Genomic DNA, 21,275 nt, shown 5'->3' with positions numbered 1-21,275 from the left:
AAGATATAATAACTCCCAATTTTTAAATAGTCATTAGGCAAGTTTATTGTTTTATGTCAGACAGCATATTGTCTACAATGGTACAACAATGACGATGAGGATGATATTAATAGTAGCAATAGTATTAATAATAATAATAGTAGCAGTAGCAGCAGCAGTAGTAGTAGTAGTAGTAGTAATAGTAGTAGTAGTAATAATAATAGTAATAATAATAATGATAATAATAATAATAAGAGCAATAACGATAACGTTTCTATCTCTGTTTCGGGGCTATTTCGCTATATCACAGAGAACTTAATCTTCATGAATATTTTCGTTCGTTCTTTACTACACTCAGAAAGTAGAACTTAAACGATGCTTTCTCGTCTCTCTAATAAATTTGCTGCTCGGCTTTCGTATAATATTATAATATATATATATATACTAAAAAACGTGACTAATACAATAAATTAGGTTTTCTCTTTTTTAAATTAAGGCGCTTCATTCTGTACATTCGTTCTTAAAACTTTACAAAAGTTTCTCGAAAAATAATACAAGTAGAAAAATACTCACAGTATGAGAGGAACGGAAATATTTACCTCGACACTTGTGTCAGTTACAAAAAAAATGCAAGACTTACGATAGGTAGAAAAAACCCTCTTGCATGTAATGGAATTAATGTATTGGCTTTGCAATGGAGGCACTGAAACATATATATGATACATATTCACGCACAAGAAGACTCGATAAAGCTTGCATTTTTCTATATTCATTTTTTTCTCTCTTTTACAGAAGCATGTCTCTCTCTAGTTACTTCCTGTTTTTCTTTATAAATCCCTGCCTCTATTTCTTTGTCTCCGGTTCTTAACATATATATATAATATATGCATGTATATTAAAAACATTCAGTCTCATAGTAAAAAGCAATTCCATTTGGTGTCAGATTTATATGTCCCATTGAAATCCACACTCTCGCGATCATACACAGGCATTAGACGTAGGCAGTGCTATAATCCAGCGATTCTTGGAAATCCAAAAAAGAAAAAAGTTCTTGGAAAGATTTTTGTCCCTATAGAAAATTTGTTTTTTAGATGACTAGATGATCCTTGTTCTTGATTCGTTCTCGGTCCAACGGTGAATTCTCAATGAGAGGAAGAACCGTCTTGATGACAGGAGACACCGAACCGAAAATTAGGTTTCAAAATGCTTGTAAATACTGGTCACATATGTCATAACTTGTTGCCAGTCAGGTCGCTCCAATTGACACATTTCCCCTATGTTCTATGAATTAAGTAACTTCTTAGTAAAGTCTTTTTACTAAAAGGTACACTACCACCCATAACCAGAGTGTGAATTTTTATGCATTTATGGGTAATTTGAAAGTGCAAAAATGCATAGAATGCATATGGTGTGAAAAAATATATATTTAACATATAGAAAGTATAATATCTGTTATAATACTTAATAGCTAAATTTTCTATTTAAATATACTCGCAATCTAATCATAATTTTGAAAATACAACAAAAATACCCACCAAGTGTCCAACTACTTATGGATAGTAATGTACATAACAATCACACGATTTATAACTTACCAACGTAGTAGATATCCCAACGCTTTCCGCAGCGGAGAAAGCAATAGAAAAGTTTCTTCTCTTTTCCACTGGTGTCAACGTATCGTATGGTACCTTGTGTGGGAGATAGGAATGGAGGATGGCGCAAAGAGCCAAACCGTCGTTCCACGAACTACTAAAATTCGTGATATCAATATTCCGGTAGCCCATAGTCTTGTTCTGGCACCATTTGAGCAATGCGTTTCGTTTCGAGCCTCCGTTTTTTATCAATCCACAGAGAGGATCTTTGCGCTCTGATAAGTCCGTTACGCTGTTGCGACGTACAAAGTCGATTGCCTTCGCGTTCAGTGCAGCAGAATCTAGCAGTTCGCCAGGACTCAACACTACAGGCACTGTTGACTTTGTTTCTGTATTAATCATTGAAAAGTTCTATAACATTCAAATGCTTTTGCAGAACATTGGCTTTAGAAAGCAACAGTGTATGATTCAGAGGATTTTATGAATAATCTTGTTTCAAAACTTTTGAAAATAACATTTGAAAATAAATTACATGTATTAGCATAGTGATAACATAATGTTTAAAAAGAAAATTACCTGACAGTGGTTTTCTAGTAATTGCGGTTTGGGTTTTATTATTATTTGTTGAGTTCGTTGTGCAGATTAAATTATTGATCTGCTGCTGATCACGAAGTGGGGCTTTTAATGTCATTATATCATTTGTTCCAATGGAATTAAGCGAGGACGTAGAACTGCTACGACTTCCAGGGCCTATGTACAAATTATTATATTAGAGTCATATGGAGATATATTGGGTGGTTAGAAAAATTCATCTATTATGTGTTTCATACCTGCTTTTGCTTGTTTTGTAGCATTCTCAATACTTTCTATTAAACATTTCACAGATAGCCTTGAATCCTGACGAGAAATATTAGCTTTCCGACGTGCGGCAATCTCCTGTTGAACGCTTGTCAACACACAGTGTTGAGTTTCCGTCGGTGTGCTTGCTGGCCTTTGTTGGGGTTGTTGAATCACTTTCTGGTTAGCTGAAAGATCAGAGAAAAACTGTACTACAATTGTACTTGAAGCAAAATCGCGTAACAAAAAAAAAGCAATAAGCGCTATGTTTACATGTAATAGGAAAGCACAAGAATGACAAGAAAGAAATATCTAGAAAAAACCAATCACTTTTTTCGACTCGTAGTTCTAAGGCCACAAGTATATTTACATTTACTTTGTGTTGAATGATACATAAATAGTTTGATGAGGGACGAAAAACATAAAAGCAAAATTTCAGGTCACAGACAAAAAAACTAGAGAACATAAATTAGAGATATATTGATTAATCCAAACAATAGTGAAAGGTGAGAGATTGGGGGAGGGGGGAGCTAGAAAAAGTACATTTGAGACTAGCAACGAGAAAGGGTGTATTACAAGTGTTTAAACACATCTGTTTGCTAGAATAAATATCCAGGACAGATAACGAGGGTTTGAACTCTGCAAATACAAGCAATCACGTTTCCACACTACTTTTTTGCGACTTACGGTCGCGTATTGTACCTATTTGTCGGCCTGGTCTCAGTTCCACATCCTCAATGATCGTCTCAAACTTCTCTCTTAAAGACGAAGTCCTCCCTATCAGAGATTTATCCTTGAACATTGAATCGCTACTATTCTGACCTATTTTTAATTCCGAGGTTGAGCTTAAGCTCTCATTTTGTATCTTCTTTTCATCCGTAATTACCAAACTATTTGTCTGAGACTCTATAGTTGGTTCAGATTGAAACAAGTTCATGTTTAAGAATTTCATGCGTTTCAATCTATTTGCTTCGCAAAGAGTTAGATTCTTTCCAATCTCCCTTAATTCATTGTTGAACCCCAAAGCTCGACTAGTAGTCTTTTGTGTTGAAGTAGAATCTAATGCTTTGGTAGTTTCTTTTGAAAACGATATTAGATGTTCTTTTGGTGCGAGTCGAGAGGAGAATGGTGCCAATGGAGGATCTAAAGCAGATCTAGGTAAATTTTCCAGCGAAGAAAGAATAGAATATGTACTATATTCTTCTCTTTCTTTATCTTTCCTTTTTTTAATATTTGCAAGAACCAAATCTTCTGATTTTTGGGGTAAGTAAGGTTCAAATGGGAAACTTTTTGGTCTTACAGATATTAAATCATTGGTGTCTCTGTAACGTATTGCACTTTTGTCAATGTAACCATTAAGAGGAATCAAATCTTCCTTTTGTCTTATCTTCCTGATATTACTATTATCCAAATGATCAGCAGAGTAAGTTCGTAAATTTAGATTGTCTAGGGATGTAGAAAAGGTTCGATTTTCTAAAGTAGAATTGAAGACATCTTGCTTGCGAGTACTGTCTAAAAGAGAGTCCACAATTTCACTACCAGATCTGGATTCGCTTTTCTTCAGAAATAACCTAGGCTTTTTGTTTGAAGAGAAATCGCTCTTAGACTCTTCCTCCGATTCGTTAAATTTCGAAGTTCCGAACTGCGAAAGTAAAGAATTTTCTTTATCCCTTGTATCGGACAAAAATATATCTTTCATTTTAAACTCGTTTGTGTGTTGAGATTCTTGGTTGCTGGTTACTTCAGAATTATCTGTATTTATCGAGTCATTGCTTGTTTGAGTGCTTTCTTGCAACACTTTCCTCATTTCCGGATCTACCTCAAACTTTAAGTCATCCATTGCATTTTCCAATCCGGAATACACGTAATTTTTAGGAACGAAAAATCGACTATTAGAAATTTGAATACCGTACGAATCTGTTCCGGCATTTTGAATGCCCTTTATGTTCTTCAATAAGGATGATTTTGCAATTTCATTTTCCTCTGATATACTTGATACATGAAGTTTTTGATAATCTTCAGAGGCCTTGAGAAACTTCTTTGATTTTGTTCTTTTAAAGTTAGAAGCCTCGATATTTGAAGCCTCGTTATTGGAATCTAATTCTATCAAAGGTTGTTTTTCAAAATCATCAACAAGCTCCAGTAAATTATCTTTTGATTCGAAGGAAGGACAAATCTCAATTTCTTCTCCAGAAATTAATTTGTCATTTAGTTTAATAGGATCCTTGGAATATAAAATTTCGCTACTATCGTCGAATTCAATATCTTCCTGATGAATTACTGAATTTAACTCTTTCAAGTCATCAATTTGCAAATCCTCTTTTTCATTTGGATCCAACTCAGACGTTTTTTTAAAAAGATTGGGTTTTAAAGAGCCCTTTCTGCACTCATGCCGCCTCTTTATAATGGTACGACCGCGTTTTAAGATATTGTTAGCCGGCTTGCGAGAATTTCCAGCAGTGCTACCAAAACTTTTACATTGAGGAACTGCAGTGCTGCCTGACATCCGAATGAAATTGAAAAAAAAAAAAAAAAGATAACATGCATTGTATTAATCACTGTACTTCTGTTCCTTGATCGTTCGTTAGAAAGTATCTTGTAAAAGTATCTAACATTAAATATCAATCATCTGTCCTAATACACTGATTGAACTTTGTCTCCCTATTGTATCATCATAATCAATGTTACATTAAATATGATTGTTCTCTTTCCGTGTTTGATAACAGCAAAATGTATCTAAAATAAGAGATTCCAAAGGTAGTTCACTTACCTTTATTCAGTTTATCGAGCTGAGCTTCTAATGCTCTCAGTTTATCCCTTTGTGCTTTATTCTCCATCATAACTCGCTCCAGCTCACTCTGAGCCTCCGTTTTAAAATCGTTCGCCACGCGAACGGTCATCAGGAGGTCCGTTTGAAACTGTTCCCACTCGGTAGCCTGTTCTTGCCTCAACTTACGTTCTTCAGACAATGCTCGCTCTAATTCATACTGACGCGTTTGAGCTTCGCGTTCCGTTCTTTGAGCCTCGTTCAATGCGGCCTTTAACTCTCTTTTATCTTCCAGATGCCTTTGACATTGTGCCTGCAACTCCGCAAGAGAATCTCTCACGAGTTGTAGTTCTGCACTCACAGATAACCTTTCGTCCTTCAACTGGTTCAACCTGTATTCCAGGTCATCTATTGCTGACTTGGCATTATTACGCGCTACCTATAAAATATTTAATTAATTCTTTGCCCTTATACAGAATGCGGCATTTAAACGAGAATACGTATTTTATTTAATATAGAATATAAATAATCCTGATGTAGAAAATAAAGAAACATATATGACTGATATGTAAAAACATATATGATTCCCCTAAAAAAGGATACAGAAGACTTTGAAATCTTATAAAAAGAAAGTGGTTGCGAGAATAAATTTTTCCAACCATTACATCTACATCATGAAATGCTGTAATTTTCTCACAAGAATTCTTTTTATAAAGTTATAAATAAAAGTATTCTCATTAAAATGCTGCATATGTTGCAGCTCTATATGTTAATTTTTTCCGCCATAGTGAGCATACTTTGTATTCTTCTTGAAGCTGTGAGTATTGATCCCTAAGACGGTCATGATCGCAATGCGAACGCGCCAACTGCTCTTGCAGGGCAGCCGCTTGCGTTTCCAAAGTGTCTTTCTCTCTTCTAGCAGCATCCAAAAGTTCATCTGCCTCGCTTTTGTTTTCCACTTGCCTCGATTGTTCTAATTCCTCGATTTTCGCTCGAGCATTTTCCAAGAGCGTGGCTAACCTACTGATTTCTATATTCCGATTTGCACCCTCTTGCCTAGCTTCTGCTAGTTCCATGTCCAGTTGCTTCCGTTCGATACTCGCCGTCTCCACCGAGGATTCCAAAAGGTGTACACATTTTGTTAATCGCTCTGTTTCCGCAGCACTGACCTCTGCAGCTGCTCGAAGGCTCTTCACTTCAGATGTTAGTTCCTCTTGTTTCTGTAGCAATGATTCTCGTTCTTCTTGAGCACTCTATAATTAGTTAATTTAATTAATTAATTTAATACAATTTGTTATAATTTGATGGTTTAAAACTAAGTGTATTTACTTTTAGAAGGTCTACTAATTTCTGTTCCCGTTCTGTATTATACCCTTTGGAAGATTCCTGTGGTTGCTCCTCCCTTAACAATAGACCTTGTAACGTGTCAACCTTGGAACGGGAGTCTTCGAGTTTCTCTGTTTGTCTACAGAGAGATTCCAACAGCACATCTTTCTCTTCTGTTAATCTTTCATTGTCAGCTTGTAGTTCTGTAAGCTGTGCCTATGAATAAGAGGAATATTATAATTACTATCTTATGTTGTTCTATAAAGTTTTTGGCTGCTAATTGCACATACTTGTAGATCGCTTAATTCTTGTATTGTTGCCTGTAACTCTTCATTTGTTGAATAATGCGTTTCTTCCATTTGCAGAATTCTATCTTGCAAACATGCGACAGAAACCTCTGATACAGAACTAGAAGAATGCTTGTCCCAATCTGGGGTGGTACACTGAGCACTATCTTGGGATATGGTGATCGGTGTGGATCCTTCATCTTGGGGGATTGCTATTGATGCTGGTGCAGAATTGTGTAATCTTGAGGCATCCAGAAGTAACTGTTGCTTCTCTGAATCTGACAAGGGAGAATGTGCAACGTCTCTGAGTCTTGCACGAAGAGCTTCGTTCTCTTCTGTAAGGCGGTCTAACTCCAAACTATGCTGTTCCTACAATTAAAAAAGAGCGAACCCTATTATTCATTACAAATTTTCAAATACACTTACTTCAAGCAAGTATATAAATATACGAATCATATTATTACGTTGTTATAACATATTTTGTCAATTTTTCTCTTTTTCTTTGCCGTTTTATTTATATTAAAAACACGATGCCAAACGCTTACATAAACGAGAATATGGTAACCGATAGTATTCTAATTACTTGGGCTGACTAGTATGATGAAACGTAATATGCTTAATCGTACGATATATCTGCTATGACAATGTTAAGAAATCTAAGTTTCTAATTCGAAGCGGACAATTCTTATTTTCTTCGATCTCTTGATTATGCGGCAAATAAGTGTCAACATTTTAGGTTAGGTCTACGAAATTCAACCAAACATCTCGCAACTTTCTAAACCAGTGATGGTTGCCTATTTATGACTCTTTGAGGAAGTGTAAACAATTTATAAAGGAAGTTGCTCCTTGTCGTTTACCGTAGACGTGGAGAAACAACGTTTTTTCATAGCGTTCGCGGTCGTTTCACTTCACAAGTTTCCTTCCTCCGTAAACATCCCTCTTCCTACGCCCTCTAGCTATCCTTTAAATACGCGGGATAATGTTTCAACCCCTTCATGAAAAAAACAAAATTTCAATACGAAACAGAATATTTATTTATTTTAGGAAGATCAATTTTTTCTATCATTTTTTATAAGTATGGTTAATGGATGCTTTAGTTTTCAGTGTCTTTATTTTATTAAATTCATTTATAATAAAATTGAATCTTTTGTTTTTTACAGTTTTCTAATGCTTTCACAAAACCTTAATTAGCGGGAAAAATAATCCTAACCTTTTTTGGTAAGTATGTAATTACCACCTAGATTTATAAAAGAGGATCATAAATCATTTTTATAAATGATAATGTTTTTGATAGACTATTTGTAATTAAGTGAATCTGAAAAATTGTTGGGAAAAATAATCCTTACCCTCTATGATAAGTAATCATCAACTATATTTACAAAAAAGAGATCAACGATCACTTTCATGGATTGCAGATTGTATTTTTATAGATTATTCACTCAATAATCAAATATTGTGTAATATTGAATAATGAATCTAATAAGTGAACAAGCGTGTTTAATTATTTCAGTCTTAAGACTGTTCTTAAATTATAAGATTATACTGAGTGATTGCATAACATCCGCTTTTCATGATACCAGTAAGCACGGCTAAAGGGTAAAAAAAGGATCACCCACGTTCACCTTGAATCGTTGTTAATGTCGGTAAATAACCTGCTCCATCTCGTAGAAACCGCCCTCGAAGACGATCTCCTGTGTTTGTTTTCCTTGTAAGGTCAATGATGTTAGACGAGAATGGGGATTTAAGTGGGAGAAGTAGATCTACACGTGAGTAGAACAACGAAAAGAGAGGAGATAGAGAGAGACCGAAATGAAAGCAAATAACACAATAAACATATACACGAATCTTTCCCTTGCGGCATACAAATTTTTATCTATCAATTTTGTTCTAATGTAAGTTTGAAAAATTGATATTTCCACCATTTTCAAAACTGACTTTAAATAAAACGTGTGTCTTGTTAATTACTGGAAATAGATGTTTGTTCAACATATCGTAAGTTCAACGCTCATTTATAGTTTGTTAAAACTGCTATTAGCTGATAGATATTTCTAAACGGATATGTATTAGATTGTTTAGAAAATCTGTAGCGAAAGTTAAGAAAAATTTATATATAATTCGAATTTTTACCATTTATAACTTCACAACTTCTTTCTCGAAGAATTGATCGTCTTTTCCATTTTCGAATAAATTTTGCAATGACTACTGTAAATAATGATGAAAATACTATGTTTGGTAATTAACTCAGATAGAGATGAACATTCCAGCTACACTTCAAAATTTGTTGGACATATAAGATACAACAGTATCTTTTCACTGGGAAAAAGAAACCTGTCTTATTGGCGAATTTTCGATAAATTTTTTTAATTTATTTTAATATCCAATTCTCCTTTGTTGAAACGTTTCATAATTTGATAGAAATTCATAATAAAAATGCTACAAACTTTTTAAATGACCCAAATAGATATTAATCTAATGTAGATATAAAGAGTAAAGGGAAAAACAAAGAATGTCACAAAATAGCTTTATCGAGAAAATTAAGTTTTAATATTTTAGTCCACTAGGAAAGAAACAACATTCAATAAATTGAACTGTATTTTTCACACATAAAATGAAATTATATTTTACTTAGATATCGTACAAAAGAATGATTAATAAAATATTAATTAATTACTTTTACCTGTGTTTTGTTCCAATACAGAATAGACATTCCCTGTCTTTAACCAGTACACCAAATTCTTAGGGCTATCTTATACTCATTAGGAAGTTAAGATTAAAATGGGAAAATTACCTTGAGAGAGGTGAGTTCAGCGCGTAGTTCGTGAAGATGCTGAGCATCGCAAGATGCCTCACGTAGATTCGACTCGAGTCGTGCGTGGTCCTTGCGCAACACCTCGATCTCACGCTCCAGCTCCTGCATCCTGGACCCCTTGCCGGGTCCCTTTGGATTGAAGCTACCCTTAGCGTTCCCTTTGGCTCCTTCTTTACCGAGGGAGCCCCAGTTGCCTACCGATGGGTTTTCGTTCTTCGCCTCAAGCGAGGAGGCACTTGGCGCCTGACGCAGCGGGATCTGTTGCTGTTGTTGCTGCTGCGACTGCGTCGGCGGTTGTTGCTGGCCTCTGCGAAACAGCGATCTGAACTTCATCATGGTCGCTCTTCACACTTCACTGGACACTTAACCGAAATTCCAAAACCATCATTCCCGAAAACACGAACATTTATTATCCTTTCATCGTCCAGCTAACGACATTATCATAATGTTCAATTTATAATTATTATTCACCTTACAAATCGATTACGTTAGGTAAGATCATTGAACAAAATTATTTATACTCCTACAAGACTTATTTAAAGTCTCCATTGCATTCCATTTTACAGGTAACACGATCCTAATCGATAAGAATTCCATCTCGAGGATCTATCCACCTCACAAGGACAAACTTCATTGGCAACAAATATACATATTAGAGATAATCTAGATTCCCTATAATCAATGTTTTTACGTTATACACAATAGCCTAATGAAAGAAATTTTTTTAGCATAGATGTATCTATACTAAGGTTTACGGTGAAATTCTACAGAATGCTTTGTAAGGAAAACGTGCCACTTTCACGTCGTCGAATTAACAACATCGGATTTCAAGTATAACTAGTATACACAGGGAAAAGTTTCCTCGACTTCTTTTTTCACCAAACGAGCTTTCTCGATCCCTGAACGATGTCACTTGAAGTTAAGGTTACACGACGAGGGAAAGACGAGATCGTTTAGCAACAGCGTGTGACACGATCCCGAAAAGGAATTTGAAAATTCGTATACGAGATGCGACGACCTCGAGCCACTTTTCGAGGCCTATTTGTCTCTCACGAGCGTTTACGAATTCCAGCCGAGCACGTACGGAGGATTCGACTGGATCTTAGCCTCCGACGGCGACCACTTGTTGCATCGACCGGCCGACCTCCGTGGCGCGAGTGTATTTCTTCTCTATGTTTGTTCGGAAGATACGCTTGCATTCTTGAACGTTGAATTCGCCAGATAGGAACCTTCCAAACGAATCTCCGATGAAACCGAACGTCCAAGCTTCGTTCAAAGTTTGAACTTCAACACGTCGGTAGTTTAAAACCACTTGCGAAATTCCAATTATTGATAATTCTATATGTATTATGGTATATTCGTTAGTTTTTGGATAAAAAATTTGAAATTCGAAACTGAAGCTTATTTGTACTATCGATGATATAATGCTTTTTTGTATGATTTGAAGAACTTTTCTTTGAAGAACACAGAAAAACAACACACTCTCTACAGCGGTGCATCGAGCACTGAATACGAGTCTCGACTTGTGTCCCCTCCAGAATGGTCTACCCCACCACGGGCCCCGACCATTTTGCTGGACGAAGGGCTTGAGAACGCGTCTAGGCGTCGAATATATACTTAGAAGTTACTGTAGCAAACGATGATGCTGCTGATCCTTTTCAGGATCCACTTTCGATACACGCAAAATATGCTCTTTATGTAAAGAGCGATTATTCTCATTTTTCTGTTTATGACGAATCGTTATCAGGCTATCGCAAGGACATCATGATGTTTATCATACGGACGAAATATACTGTGCGACAGTAGTGTGAGGTAGTGAAATTTCAATTGCATATGATTGATTCGGATTTCTCGCGAGATGAAAGGTTCATTGAGAGTAAATGGAAGCTGTTTAAAGGAGAAAATTAAGAAATAAGTATGGAGAAGCACTGATTCTTAGAAAATATTTTACATAAAATATTCTTGGGAGAATTAGGAACTTCGTAGAGCCATCTACAAAGGTTGAAATGTTGAAATTTCACGCACTTTCAGGAAGGGACCTGTTAAACCGATCGAGTCGCCGATGGGGCTTCGATCATTCGATTTCTTGTTCGATTTTTTCACAACGAAGATCCCTGTAACCGCAATAGCGAGAGAAGATGAAAGAGAAACAAAGATAATTGGCGAGGATCGTGGTGGGGCTTAAGACAGCCTGCGCCAACTCTCTGGGAACGAGTACATACGCCGTCGAAGATGGTTAGGCGAGTACAGAGGGGCGAGGAAGAGGAGGTAGAAGCTGCTTAAGGAGGCCACGGAATCTGCAGACGTCTCACCGTCGACCAGTTTTCTCATACGGTCGACATATGGTATGTACCCGGTGGCCTAAACTTCCACAGGATAAATCTCTACCTGAGGTGAGCCCTTGACCTGCCTTCTAATGCAAAACTGATTACTACAAGCAACATATATTATCAGATGTTAACTCAAAAACATTAAGAATGGCGTTCATATCATTTCTTAAATCCTTTTCTGGTTTCCCATGTATGTACATAGATTCTGAATTCTATAAAATAAGGAGATCTAAATACTACAGTCTAGACTAGTATGGCTGAATTAGTATACCAAGCTTGTGTGAGCTAAGTCCGATGACATGACTCAAGTCTTGCCAAGGTCTGGGTTAAATATAAGTCTAGGCTGGGTCTAGGTTGAATCTACTTATATTATCGAAATGAAATCTTATATTTCTACTAATATTTGTAATTTATGTTACGCGAGAGTTATCCAGAATTAAAATGGAACAAGATGGTTATTTAGAACGCGAAAAACGAAATCAGTCTCTTTGGAATGTCCGAATCGATGACTCGACTCTAACGACTGTAATCTGATAAGGATCGATTTCAAGGTAAGTTAAATAACGTGGACAAAATGCAATGCTGTGCATATACCTGATCACATTATAAAGCTAACACATTCGTAAAACAGGCTTATTATGGACCTATTTTCGTGGCACTATGCAACGTGTGCATATGTGTCATTATCACACCCGTATTGGCGCTTTTCTATTCAGTTTAGCGGAAATACAACGCGTCCACTTCGTCATCGCAAATATGTTCAGGCATATAGACGTCGAGGCTGCGGAAAAACGATCCAAAAAAAAAACAGGCAGAAATGCGTCTAAATATACATGGTCGCGATGCGATGTTGGAAAGAATCCTGGCTGGCGTCCACTGGCGCCGAATCTAAAAAAAGTTTGAGGAATACGCGTTCGGCAGATTTAACATAATAAGCTCGTTGTACGGGGTGTTGCGAAAATTCCTATGAATAATCATTCGATTCACTGTTTCTTTTCTTTTTATATGTACATACAGTGAATCACAGAAGTATTCGAATACTTGTATATACATTTTATGAATATATTATGTTGAAATTTCATTAACACTGCCATGAGACTATGGCGAGTAATATCATAATAAATATAATCAATATATACATTCCTGCTTCACATTTTATCAATACAATCATGACAGTCGTTTTCATTACACAATAGTGAAATTTTAAACTGTTTTATAAAGTAAGTTCTCAATTTTTACGAGTTACTACATATCCATAACGAAATCTGAAGAAAACGTTTAATTAAAAATCAATTAAGATCTTTCTTCTTCTTTGGGTGGTATCCTAACCTACTTCACCGACACGTTACTTTGCTCGATCTAAATAACATATACTGGATTATGTGGAATACCTGTTGCACTTTATAAATACATACAGCCATATCTTTCCGTGAGACTAAAGAACAAAAGGAACAATGAGAAGAATTCAAATATCTCATCGAGCAATCAATCCGTTTGAATATTATGTTCTCCTAATTGTCTAGAACAACATATAATTGCGTCTAGCATGGTTTAACATTTCCCAGGCGTACGAAGGTGGATGCGTTGGTAATATCAATAAGAGAATGTCCGCTACGATGTAGACACGTCGGCTTGTCGATGCACTTAAACGTTCGCGCGTTGTTCATTCCCCGATTAATATTCCATATAACGTTCCTATGCAACAATTTACGTCATTGCGTTCCTCCAGACGCCAGAAGATTGATTGAACATTTTTTATCTCGATGGTTCTTCAGCCCTTTGATTTGTTCTGCTTCCCTCAACATTTGTTTAACCGACCTTGTAGTTAACTCTCGTCATTCTAACTTTGAAGAAAATGTATCAATTCAAAGGTAACAATTCTTTGGTTCGTTCTATTCGAATCAGAATATGAAAATAGAGCGAAATATAAGCCAGGCTGTTCGATAAACGAGATCAAGGCTGATTGAACGTGCTTTCTCTGAATCACCATGACATCAAGCGTTTAGCTTGATCGAACTAACGAGCTTATAAACCTCTTTCGTGAATTGTCACGTCCAAGGAATTGCGCCGCTTACGACATGGCCTTATCTGTGGCTCAAGGAGACGCAAAAGAGATATCATTATCGCCAGGTGTAAGTGTAGGAGGTTCCATCGCTCATGCATACTTTATAACGTGATCGATTCGTGTAATAGGATTCGGTCAGACAACGATTTCGGCGAATTCTTGTCTTCGGTGATTTGTAGGCAAGAGAAAGGAGCTATGGATTTCTTTGCGGCGACACTGTAAGATAAGGAACGATGTGAGATGCCGGTGAATTGGACAGAAATTTAAAAAGGCTGAACTTTGTTTTGGGACACACCGAATTTGTGACTTCATTTCTTATATCTTTTTATCATTTTTTAAGTTCCTTTTTAAATCACTATACATTTTACAAAACAAGCTTTACTTACAACAAATATAAAACCCTATGCACGATGTAGACATGAATAAAGTATACTTAAAATAAACAAAAAAGTTGAAAAAACTTAGTGCATAAAATATATTGCAAAATAGAAAAAGCTTGAAATTGATACACTATGAATTTTAGTAATATCTGTATTAAACATTTTTAATTTTAAATGTCATCTATTCTGTGGCATTGCTCTTATTAAATATATGTCCATTTTGTAAAATTATGATATCTTTTTTTGTATTTCTTATTCTATAAACTTTCTTTTGATTGCCACTATATGATAAAAATACTAATTTTAAGATATAGGTATCGTTATTTTAAACGTTGTACATATATATGTATTCAGTGTGTTCCAAAATGAAGCTCAGTCGGTAAAAATGATGATGATCAGTGACGACAGAATAAGCAAAGGAAGAAAAATACGCAGGCGTATTTTCGTCACGCGGCTGCGATACGCTTGATACAAACATTTATATCCAAAGCAAACAGCGATTGTTGCAGTCGCCTTGTGCAAATATTGAACAGGCAGCGATTACAAGGCTGGGATGTGGGTTGTCTTCCATTTGGATCGGTTCGAATTCTGGATTCTTTTTTGGAAGTGGCTGATAAACGATTACGAAGAATAGATAAAGGCCGTGGTGCGGAGTTGATGTTGATTCCTCGGTCAGCTTACGCATGACGTCACTCTGTTCCCCGTTTTCTACCAATTGACTTTGCCCTTATTCAAAGGCCTTTAGAGCGTCTCGTCGCAAGCTTCTATTATAGTGATTCCATTCATAATAGCCTCTGTCTGTATCTTTTAGAAATATTCAAAGTTTGTCAGACCTAAGTGTACTAGTGTATATTCAGAAATCTCGAAGCGAAAGTTAAAGTAGGTTTAGCTAGAATAAACTTATATACATACAACATTTAAAGATATATAGAGTTATATAAAATATTTTAAAATTTCATTGGCACTGAACATAAATAATTTACCAATTAATTTGATAGTTACAAGCTGTAGATTATACAGTTCTTTCTTAGAATTTTATATCAAAGAGGATAATTAGATAATTTGTAATTTGAAAGGATCTAGATGTTAAATCCGGTGGTTAAAGATTATGCGTGCCATTTGTTGCATGAGGTTCATTGATAACTGATGGCGAGTTAAAGACCTCACTAACGTGTTTACTCGGCTGAACACCGTTCTATGGTGGATCGCCGTAAATACAAAGAAGTTATCGGGCTGCAACGAGTAGCTCATTGACTTTTGATTCACTGGGTATGTAGGTCGTCCGACGTCGACCAAGTACCGCTCTCATTGTCAGAGTGGGTCGTCGATCCGTCGAGCAGTCGCCACTTTAGAGACCCCGTAAGAATCGACCTGTGCCTTTCTTCTCTCTCTCTCTCTCTCTCTCCTTTTCTCTCTATTAGCGTAAAGAGCCGCATCTTTAGATCTTAATTAAGAGACGACAACGAGCAGACATTGTCGACTGACTTTACGCCAAACAACTGTATACTCTCCAGGAGATATTACTCGCGGACTGCAACTTTACTACGGATGTATATTCTCGTTCATAAATATTGCTGGATTTATACGAAATATGACATTTAATCTAAGATATCAAGAAGAGAATTAATCAATTAGAGTTTTATATACATGCAAGATTTTAATATATTTAAGAACTCTTCAGGAAGTGGTGGTTATAGAAAAAAAATGAGCGTGACTTATCTGATGTAATGGAGAGGTTGATTTATAATCACCTGGAACAGGATTGGACCAGTTAGTAGGTTAGAATGGACCTCTTACGTCAAACAGCATGATTCAGAGGGAAATGTTAGAAGGAAGAAATGTATACAGGTTGGTCAGACTAACCAGATATCCCTGAAAGAATAATGAATCGATTTAGTTACTATAATTTTGCATGTATGCGCGAGCAACAGATTAGAATATACAGTGGTTCATGAAAGTGTTCCGCCATTTATAGAAATTTTTTATGAATATATTATGTTATGACTCTTATGATTTTATCGGTAAAATTTGAAATAAATCAGAAAATATATGTATATAATGTGAAAATTATGCGTCCAAGTATGCATTGCAGTATAATGCAGTCCTAGAAATTGTAAAAGCATAATCAATTATCTATTACAAATAGGCTATTCATGGTGTCTACCAATTTTTTCACTAAATATACATTTGCAATAACCTCTATATCAATTTTTAAATTGATTCCAAATTTTACCGATACAATCGTGATAGTCGAGTTTCATGAAAGCGCCAATGAAATTTCAGAATGTTTTATATAACACGTACATATAATAAATACATGAAAGTTTTCTATGATAAATCTTCAAAGACTTTCGTTAACTACTGTATCGATGTAACGATGTCTAATTATACAAGATCCAAATAAAACGTCCTGAAAACAACCATCAGGAGTAATTATGAATAACAGTCTATAGGAGGAACCATGATGTGAAAACACTTACTATCAAGAGAGCATAGTGTTCAAAAAGGTGGTCGATTAAGAAGTTGTTGGATGAAGTCAATGAAGTCACCAGGTATGGTGAACCAATCGAGAGTAATGTATAACCCCCTGATTTACATTCGCACGTGTTCTCAAGGCATCATGAGATGATTTTTGGACAGTTCTCTCGGCCACTCAAGTCTGGCGAAGGTGTTGGCGGTCTCCGCCATAAGGAACAAGAGGAAAGGAAGGAAACTGCAGCTAGTGCAAAAAGGAACTGGTTTAAAGCGCGGTAGCGCTATCTGCGGACCAGAATTCGCCTACTTAGCAGCATAAAGCTATTGCACGTAACAATCAACTAGCGTATCTTGACAGTAGGAGAAAGTGTACTCTATACAGGCCCGGACTTCCACTTTTCTAACTCACGCAAACCAAATCTTCGCCTGTGGAAAACGCAACAAGTAAAGTCTGGCTTATACTAATTTTTATAGAAAGTAGAGACGATAGGAAAGTCAGAAGTGGCTTACGAAAGTATTCGAAAACTGTTAGAAGCTTTTTATGTATATATATTATGTATATATATTATACAAAACATTTTGAAATCTGATATGGATCAAATTTGAAATAGATCTGAAAATTATATACATAGAGGTTACAAGATACTTATTGGAAGCATACACTGCGCGTAAATTAGCAAAGTATTTGAAGTCAATTATTATTCACTATATTAATAAGCCACAATGTTTAGTGAGACTATCTTTAGTATTAATTGTACGTTTAAGACTATTATTGACTTAAGATTTCCACGATGAGTTTCTGAATTCATCATATTTGATCTTCAGGTTATCAATCGTGTTATATATTATTTTGTAAGCCGATCTGAAACTGTTGCCAGGTTTCTTTTTATGGCAGATTTCCATTGGCCAACCAGAGGCACTTTTTTGACCATAAAAAGCATTAACAAAATCTGAAAATACTCAGTTTCAGTATAACACTGAAGAAGTGAAATACAACATCCACGAAACGTCGGCTTGCAAAGCAATATATAATATGATTGATAACCTGAAGACCAATTATGAATAGTATTTATGCTGTATACTAATTTTCTACTGAGTGTATATTTGCGGTATATGTCTTGTAATTTCTATATACATTCCCAATTAATACGTTAGTACAATAATTACGATGATCGTGTCTCGTTACAGTGTTAACGAGTTTTCAAAAAGTTTTGTAGAATGCATATAATATATTCATAAAAAATTTTGTGGTCGGTATACGAGTACTTCTGTGAACCACTGCTTTTTTGATAGAAAATTATGATAATCGTATGTTATGTTGCACATACATGTACGTTTGACAGCGTACAAGTAACATATGGCATCGAGAAATGATCGGGAAAGAAGCGTGTATGAGGTCACTGAACCTTCCTATGAGCTAACGACGCATCGTACATATCCCTTTTCTCTCTTTTCGCGTTCGTTTCGGTTTTTTCCTGTTCCGTAAAAGAGAGGAGGCCGCCACACGCGCCTAACTGGCAAAACGTGTCACATGGCTCGCATCATTGTGAGAGACGCATGGTTTGTGGTAATGGTAATCCAATCGCCGGAGACTCGTTCGACTTGAAACTCACTTGTGGTGTCGTTCCTCTAGCTTCGCCTCGTGTCTGCCAGGCCGCTCGACTTTTCTGCTCGTTGGCCTTTTCGGGCTGAAAAACGACGCGACCACGTCCCGCTTTTTTCCCGTGCCGGCCGGTGGCTTTGGTTCGGGTTTCGATCTGAAATTTTCAATAAAAACGCTGTTTTTATATTTATGAGATATTACAGAGACGAGAATTTGTAAAATCGAGCAAACGTGATTCGAATACGATCTTTAATTTGTAACTGGATTGTGAGTATAGTAGTAATCTAAGTTGTAAATTTAACAAATTGAAATTTGTGTACTTGTATTCTAAATTTGTATATTATTATATTTTTAACCTTGTATAATACATTAAATACAATGTATGTCACGGAGACTTCAATTACACATATATTACAAAGCCTATGGTTGATTGCAACAATCCTGTTGCTACATGCATTACAAAGTGATAAAGTGTATTAAATTTTCATGAGCGAAAGAGTGGACAAAAACGATGCATACGACATCACCGAATCACGTAAGATTTCTTCAAGAAATATGCAAATGACTAATAAAGGATTGTGCAACACGTAGGCGCGTTAACACTCCTACCTGCACCCACAACAATCGCACGAACAGCGAACTTATTATCGAATTACAGTGACGACGCTCCTTTACGTCTTTTTCATTCCTGTTTCTACATTTCTGTCTGTAAAAATTCGCCAGTAACTATACAGTATACGGTTTAATCTTCCTAATTCTGGTTACTTAAATACAGTTCCCTTTTTATAAAAAAGATTTTTACAAGAAATAAGGAAAGATTTTTAACTCTTATCTAATCATTGACCCACTGGAAAACATAACAATTTGAGACAAAATCACATGATTTCTGAATTATTAACTTAATTTAGTTTTATTACTAATCCCTATCACAGTGAAAATACAAATAAAATACAAAATAAAATGAAATACTCTAAATATAATATAGTAATATAATAGTAGTATAATAGTAATACAACAAATTATTAGACTTTACTATGCCCAGTAGCACTATTTGGAGGTTAAATTTGAAATCTTAACAAAATCCTTTAAGAGTTTCTTTCTCGAGTTTTCTTGATTGATATTTTTTATTTTGCTAATGAAATGAAGTTTTTGGAAAAGAGACTAGATTGAAATTGTCAAAGTTAACTTAATATAGCGTAGAAAAGTGAACTTGTACTGTTATGGAATTCATGGGTTCAATTACTAAACCTAATACATATATATATATATATATACTATCAGTTTGGTGAGCCATAAAATACAGAAACAGAGATGACAGATCGAAAAAACGTAGTAGGTTAGATCTAGTTTCCTTAAAGATCGTAGGATTTTCTTGTGTCGTTACCAGTTACGACAGACTCGTTCTCTGCAATTAAACGAGATTAATCTTTGACCCACTTAATCTTGAGCATTTAATGAATTGCGTGATCTCAACTACAATGTGTTTCCTTAAAAAAGAATGTGGAGGAACTTGAACGGATTTAAAGTGTCCAGCAATTATGACATGCATCGAGATGTGACCAGATGATGGGTCAGTTTCATCGCTGACCGCTGGTCAATGCCCTCAGTCGTTCGATCCATTTACTAAGAATGGGGATCTAGTAAATCGGATCGATTTCATTTTGTGTCTGTACTTGGCTAATGCTCTCTTAACATCTTACGTAAACTGCCAGTAACAAGTGGTCTTAACAAGAAAAACTGTTACTGGTTTCTCTACCGTAGAATATGTTTCTATATCTGGTCTGTGGATACCTATACAAATTCATATTTTGATGGAAATGATATAAAGAATAGAATATATTTAAATTTATATCACACATTAGGTATTGTCAAGGAATATACTGTATTTATGATATTTTATATACATTATATGCATTCTATGCATTTGCGTATTTTTATAATTTTCCATAAATGTATAAAAATCCGCAGCCTGCCTATTTATGCGCATAATCTGGTCTTACATTTGAAAATTGAAGGGCGTACGGGGAAAAACGGGAAATGTCCATTTTTCTTAATTTTCTATTCGATAATGCATTTTGTTGTGAAAACTATCACAAATCATAATAATCACAATATTCAAAATGTTTCCGTAAGATAACGTTAAAGATCCGGTGTATTGATTAAAAATAGGAAATGTCCACGCTGTACTGGAACGAAACACAGACAAAAATAATTAATATTTTATTAGTCATTCCTTTGTATGACATCTAAGTAAGGTATAAACTTTATCTTATGAACAATGCAGGTAAATTCATTGAATGTTGTTACTTTTCTAGTAGACATAAATATCAAAACTTAATTTTTTCAATAAAGCTATTTTGTGACATTCTTTCTTTTCTCCTTACTGTTCATTCATGCATATAAACTGGGCCTAAGATTATCATAAAAAGTAGACTTGATAAAAGTAGACTTATTAATACCATATTTCTCTTAGTCTCGATACCATATATTTGATATTATCTTATAATAATTTAGAATCAAGTAATTGATAAAAATTTTATAGCGAAAGAAAAAATTATAGGGGACACCCGGGTTTGAACCGGGGACCTCTCGATCTGCAGTCGAATGCTCTACCACTGAGCTATATCCCCAATTTAATCACAGTCTTGAAAATGGCGCTACACTTATTCCAACAAACTAGTCATAAATAAATTTTTCCCAATAAATTATACTATTCATCCAGATTACAGAATAACTGATTCAAGTATTTTCAGAAATCTGAGTTCAAATTACTTTAAAATATACTTAATTGAAATCAAATGAACTATTGTTAGTACAGTCCAGTA

At 35.4% G+C, this 21,275-nt stretch overlaps 1 protein-coding gene, 1 long non-coding RNA gene and 1 other non-coding gene across 12 annotated transcripts in view; 1 reads left to right on the top strand and 2 right to left on the bottom strand.

The window, feature by feature from the left end:
* Positions 1-19: 19 nt before the first annotated feature.
* The window catches only part of LOC117242349 (cytospin-A), a 28,868-nt gene continuing 7,612 nt past the window's right edge, over positions 20-21,275 (bottom strand). For 5 of the 8 annotated variants that reach the window (XM_033508924.1, XM_033508925.1, XM_033508918.1 and 2 more), the window contains 11 exons: positions 18,461-18,604; positions 9,577-9,919; positions 6,792-7,157; positions 6,505-6,717; positions 5,973-6,428; positions 5,179-5,614; positions 3,096-4,907; positions 2,402-2,596; positions 2,148-2,321; positions 1,575-1,960; positions 20-1,260 (listed from right to left, as the gene is read on the bottom strand). In XM_033508924.1, coding sequence (XP_033364815.1) covers positions 1,171-1,260; positions 1,575-1,960; positions 2,148-2,321; positions 2,402-2,596; positions 3,096-4,907; positions 5,179-5,614; positions 5,973-6,428; positions 6,505-6,717; positions 6,792-7,157; positions 9,577-9,919; positions 18,461-18,604 — 4,615 coding nt within the window. In that variant the 3' untranslated portion in view covers positions 20-1,170. Of the gene's footprint in view, positions 1,261-1,574; positions 1,961-2,147; positions 2,322-2,401; positions 2,597-3,095; positions 4,908-5,178; positions 5,615-5,972; positions 6,429-6,504; positions 6,718-6,791; positions 7,158-7,645; positions 7,789-9,576; positions 9,920-18,460; positions 18,605-21,275 lie in introns of those variants that run through there. The other 3 variants (XM_033508919.1, XM_033508923.1, XM_033508926.1) reach the window with 3 other exon arrangements.
* LOC117242389 lies at positions 11,612-19,036 on the top strand. 3 transcript variants are annotated; one of them, XR_004495246.1, is made up of 3 exons: positions 11,612-11,990; positions 12,130-12,478; positions 12,559-12,719. It is a non-coding gene; the product is annotated as an uncharacterized LOC117242389 (long non-coding RNA). The 3 variants fall into 3 exon arrangements; XR_004495245.1 differs by lacking the exon at positions 12,559-12,719 and adding an exon at positions 16,988-19,036 and having other exon boundaries at positions 11,612-12,478; XR_004495244.1 differs by having other exon boundaries at positions 11,612-12,478.
* On the bottom strand, positions 21,009-21,080 carry Trnac-gca. Its single transcript has one exon. It is a non-coding gene; the product is annotated as a tRNA-Cys (tRNA).

This window comes from Bombus vosnesenskii, unplaced genomic scaffold, assembly GCF_011952255.1.
Source record: "Bombus vosnesenskii isolate JDL3184/JDL3185 unplaced genomic scaffold, Bvos_JDL3184-5_v1.1 scf7180000016274, whole genome shotgun sequence".
In the NCBI taxonomy this organism is placed as follows: domain Eukaryota; kingdom Metazoa; phylum Arthropoda; class Insecta; order Hymenoptera; family Apidae; genus Bombus; species Bombus vosnesenskii.
Note: the sequence above shows the minus strand (reverse complement) of the source record. Positions and strands in the feature narration are given on the sequence as shown.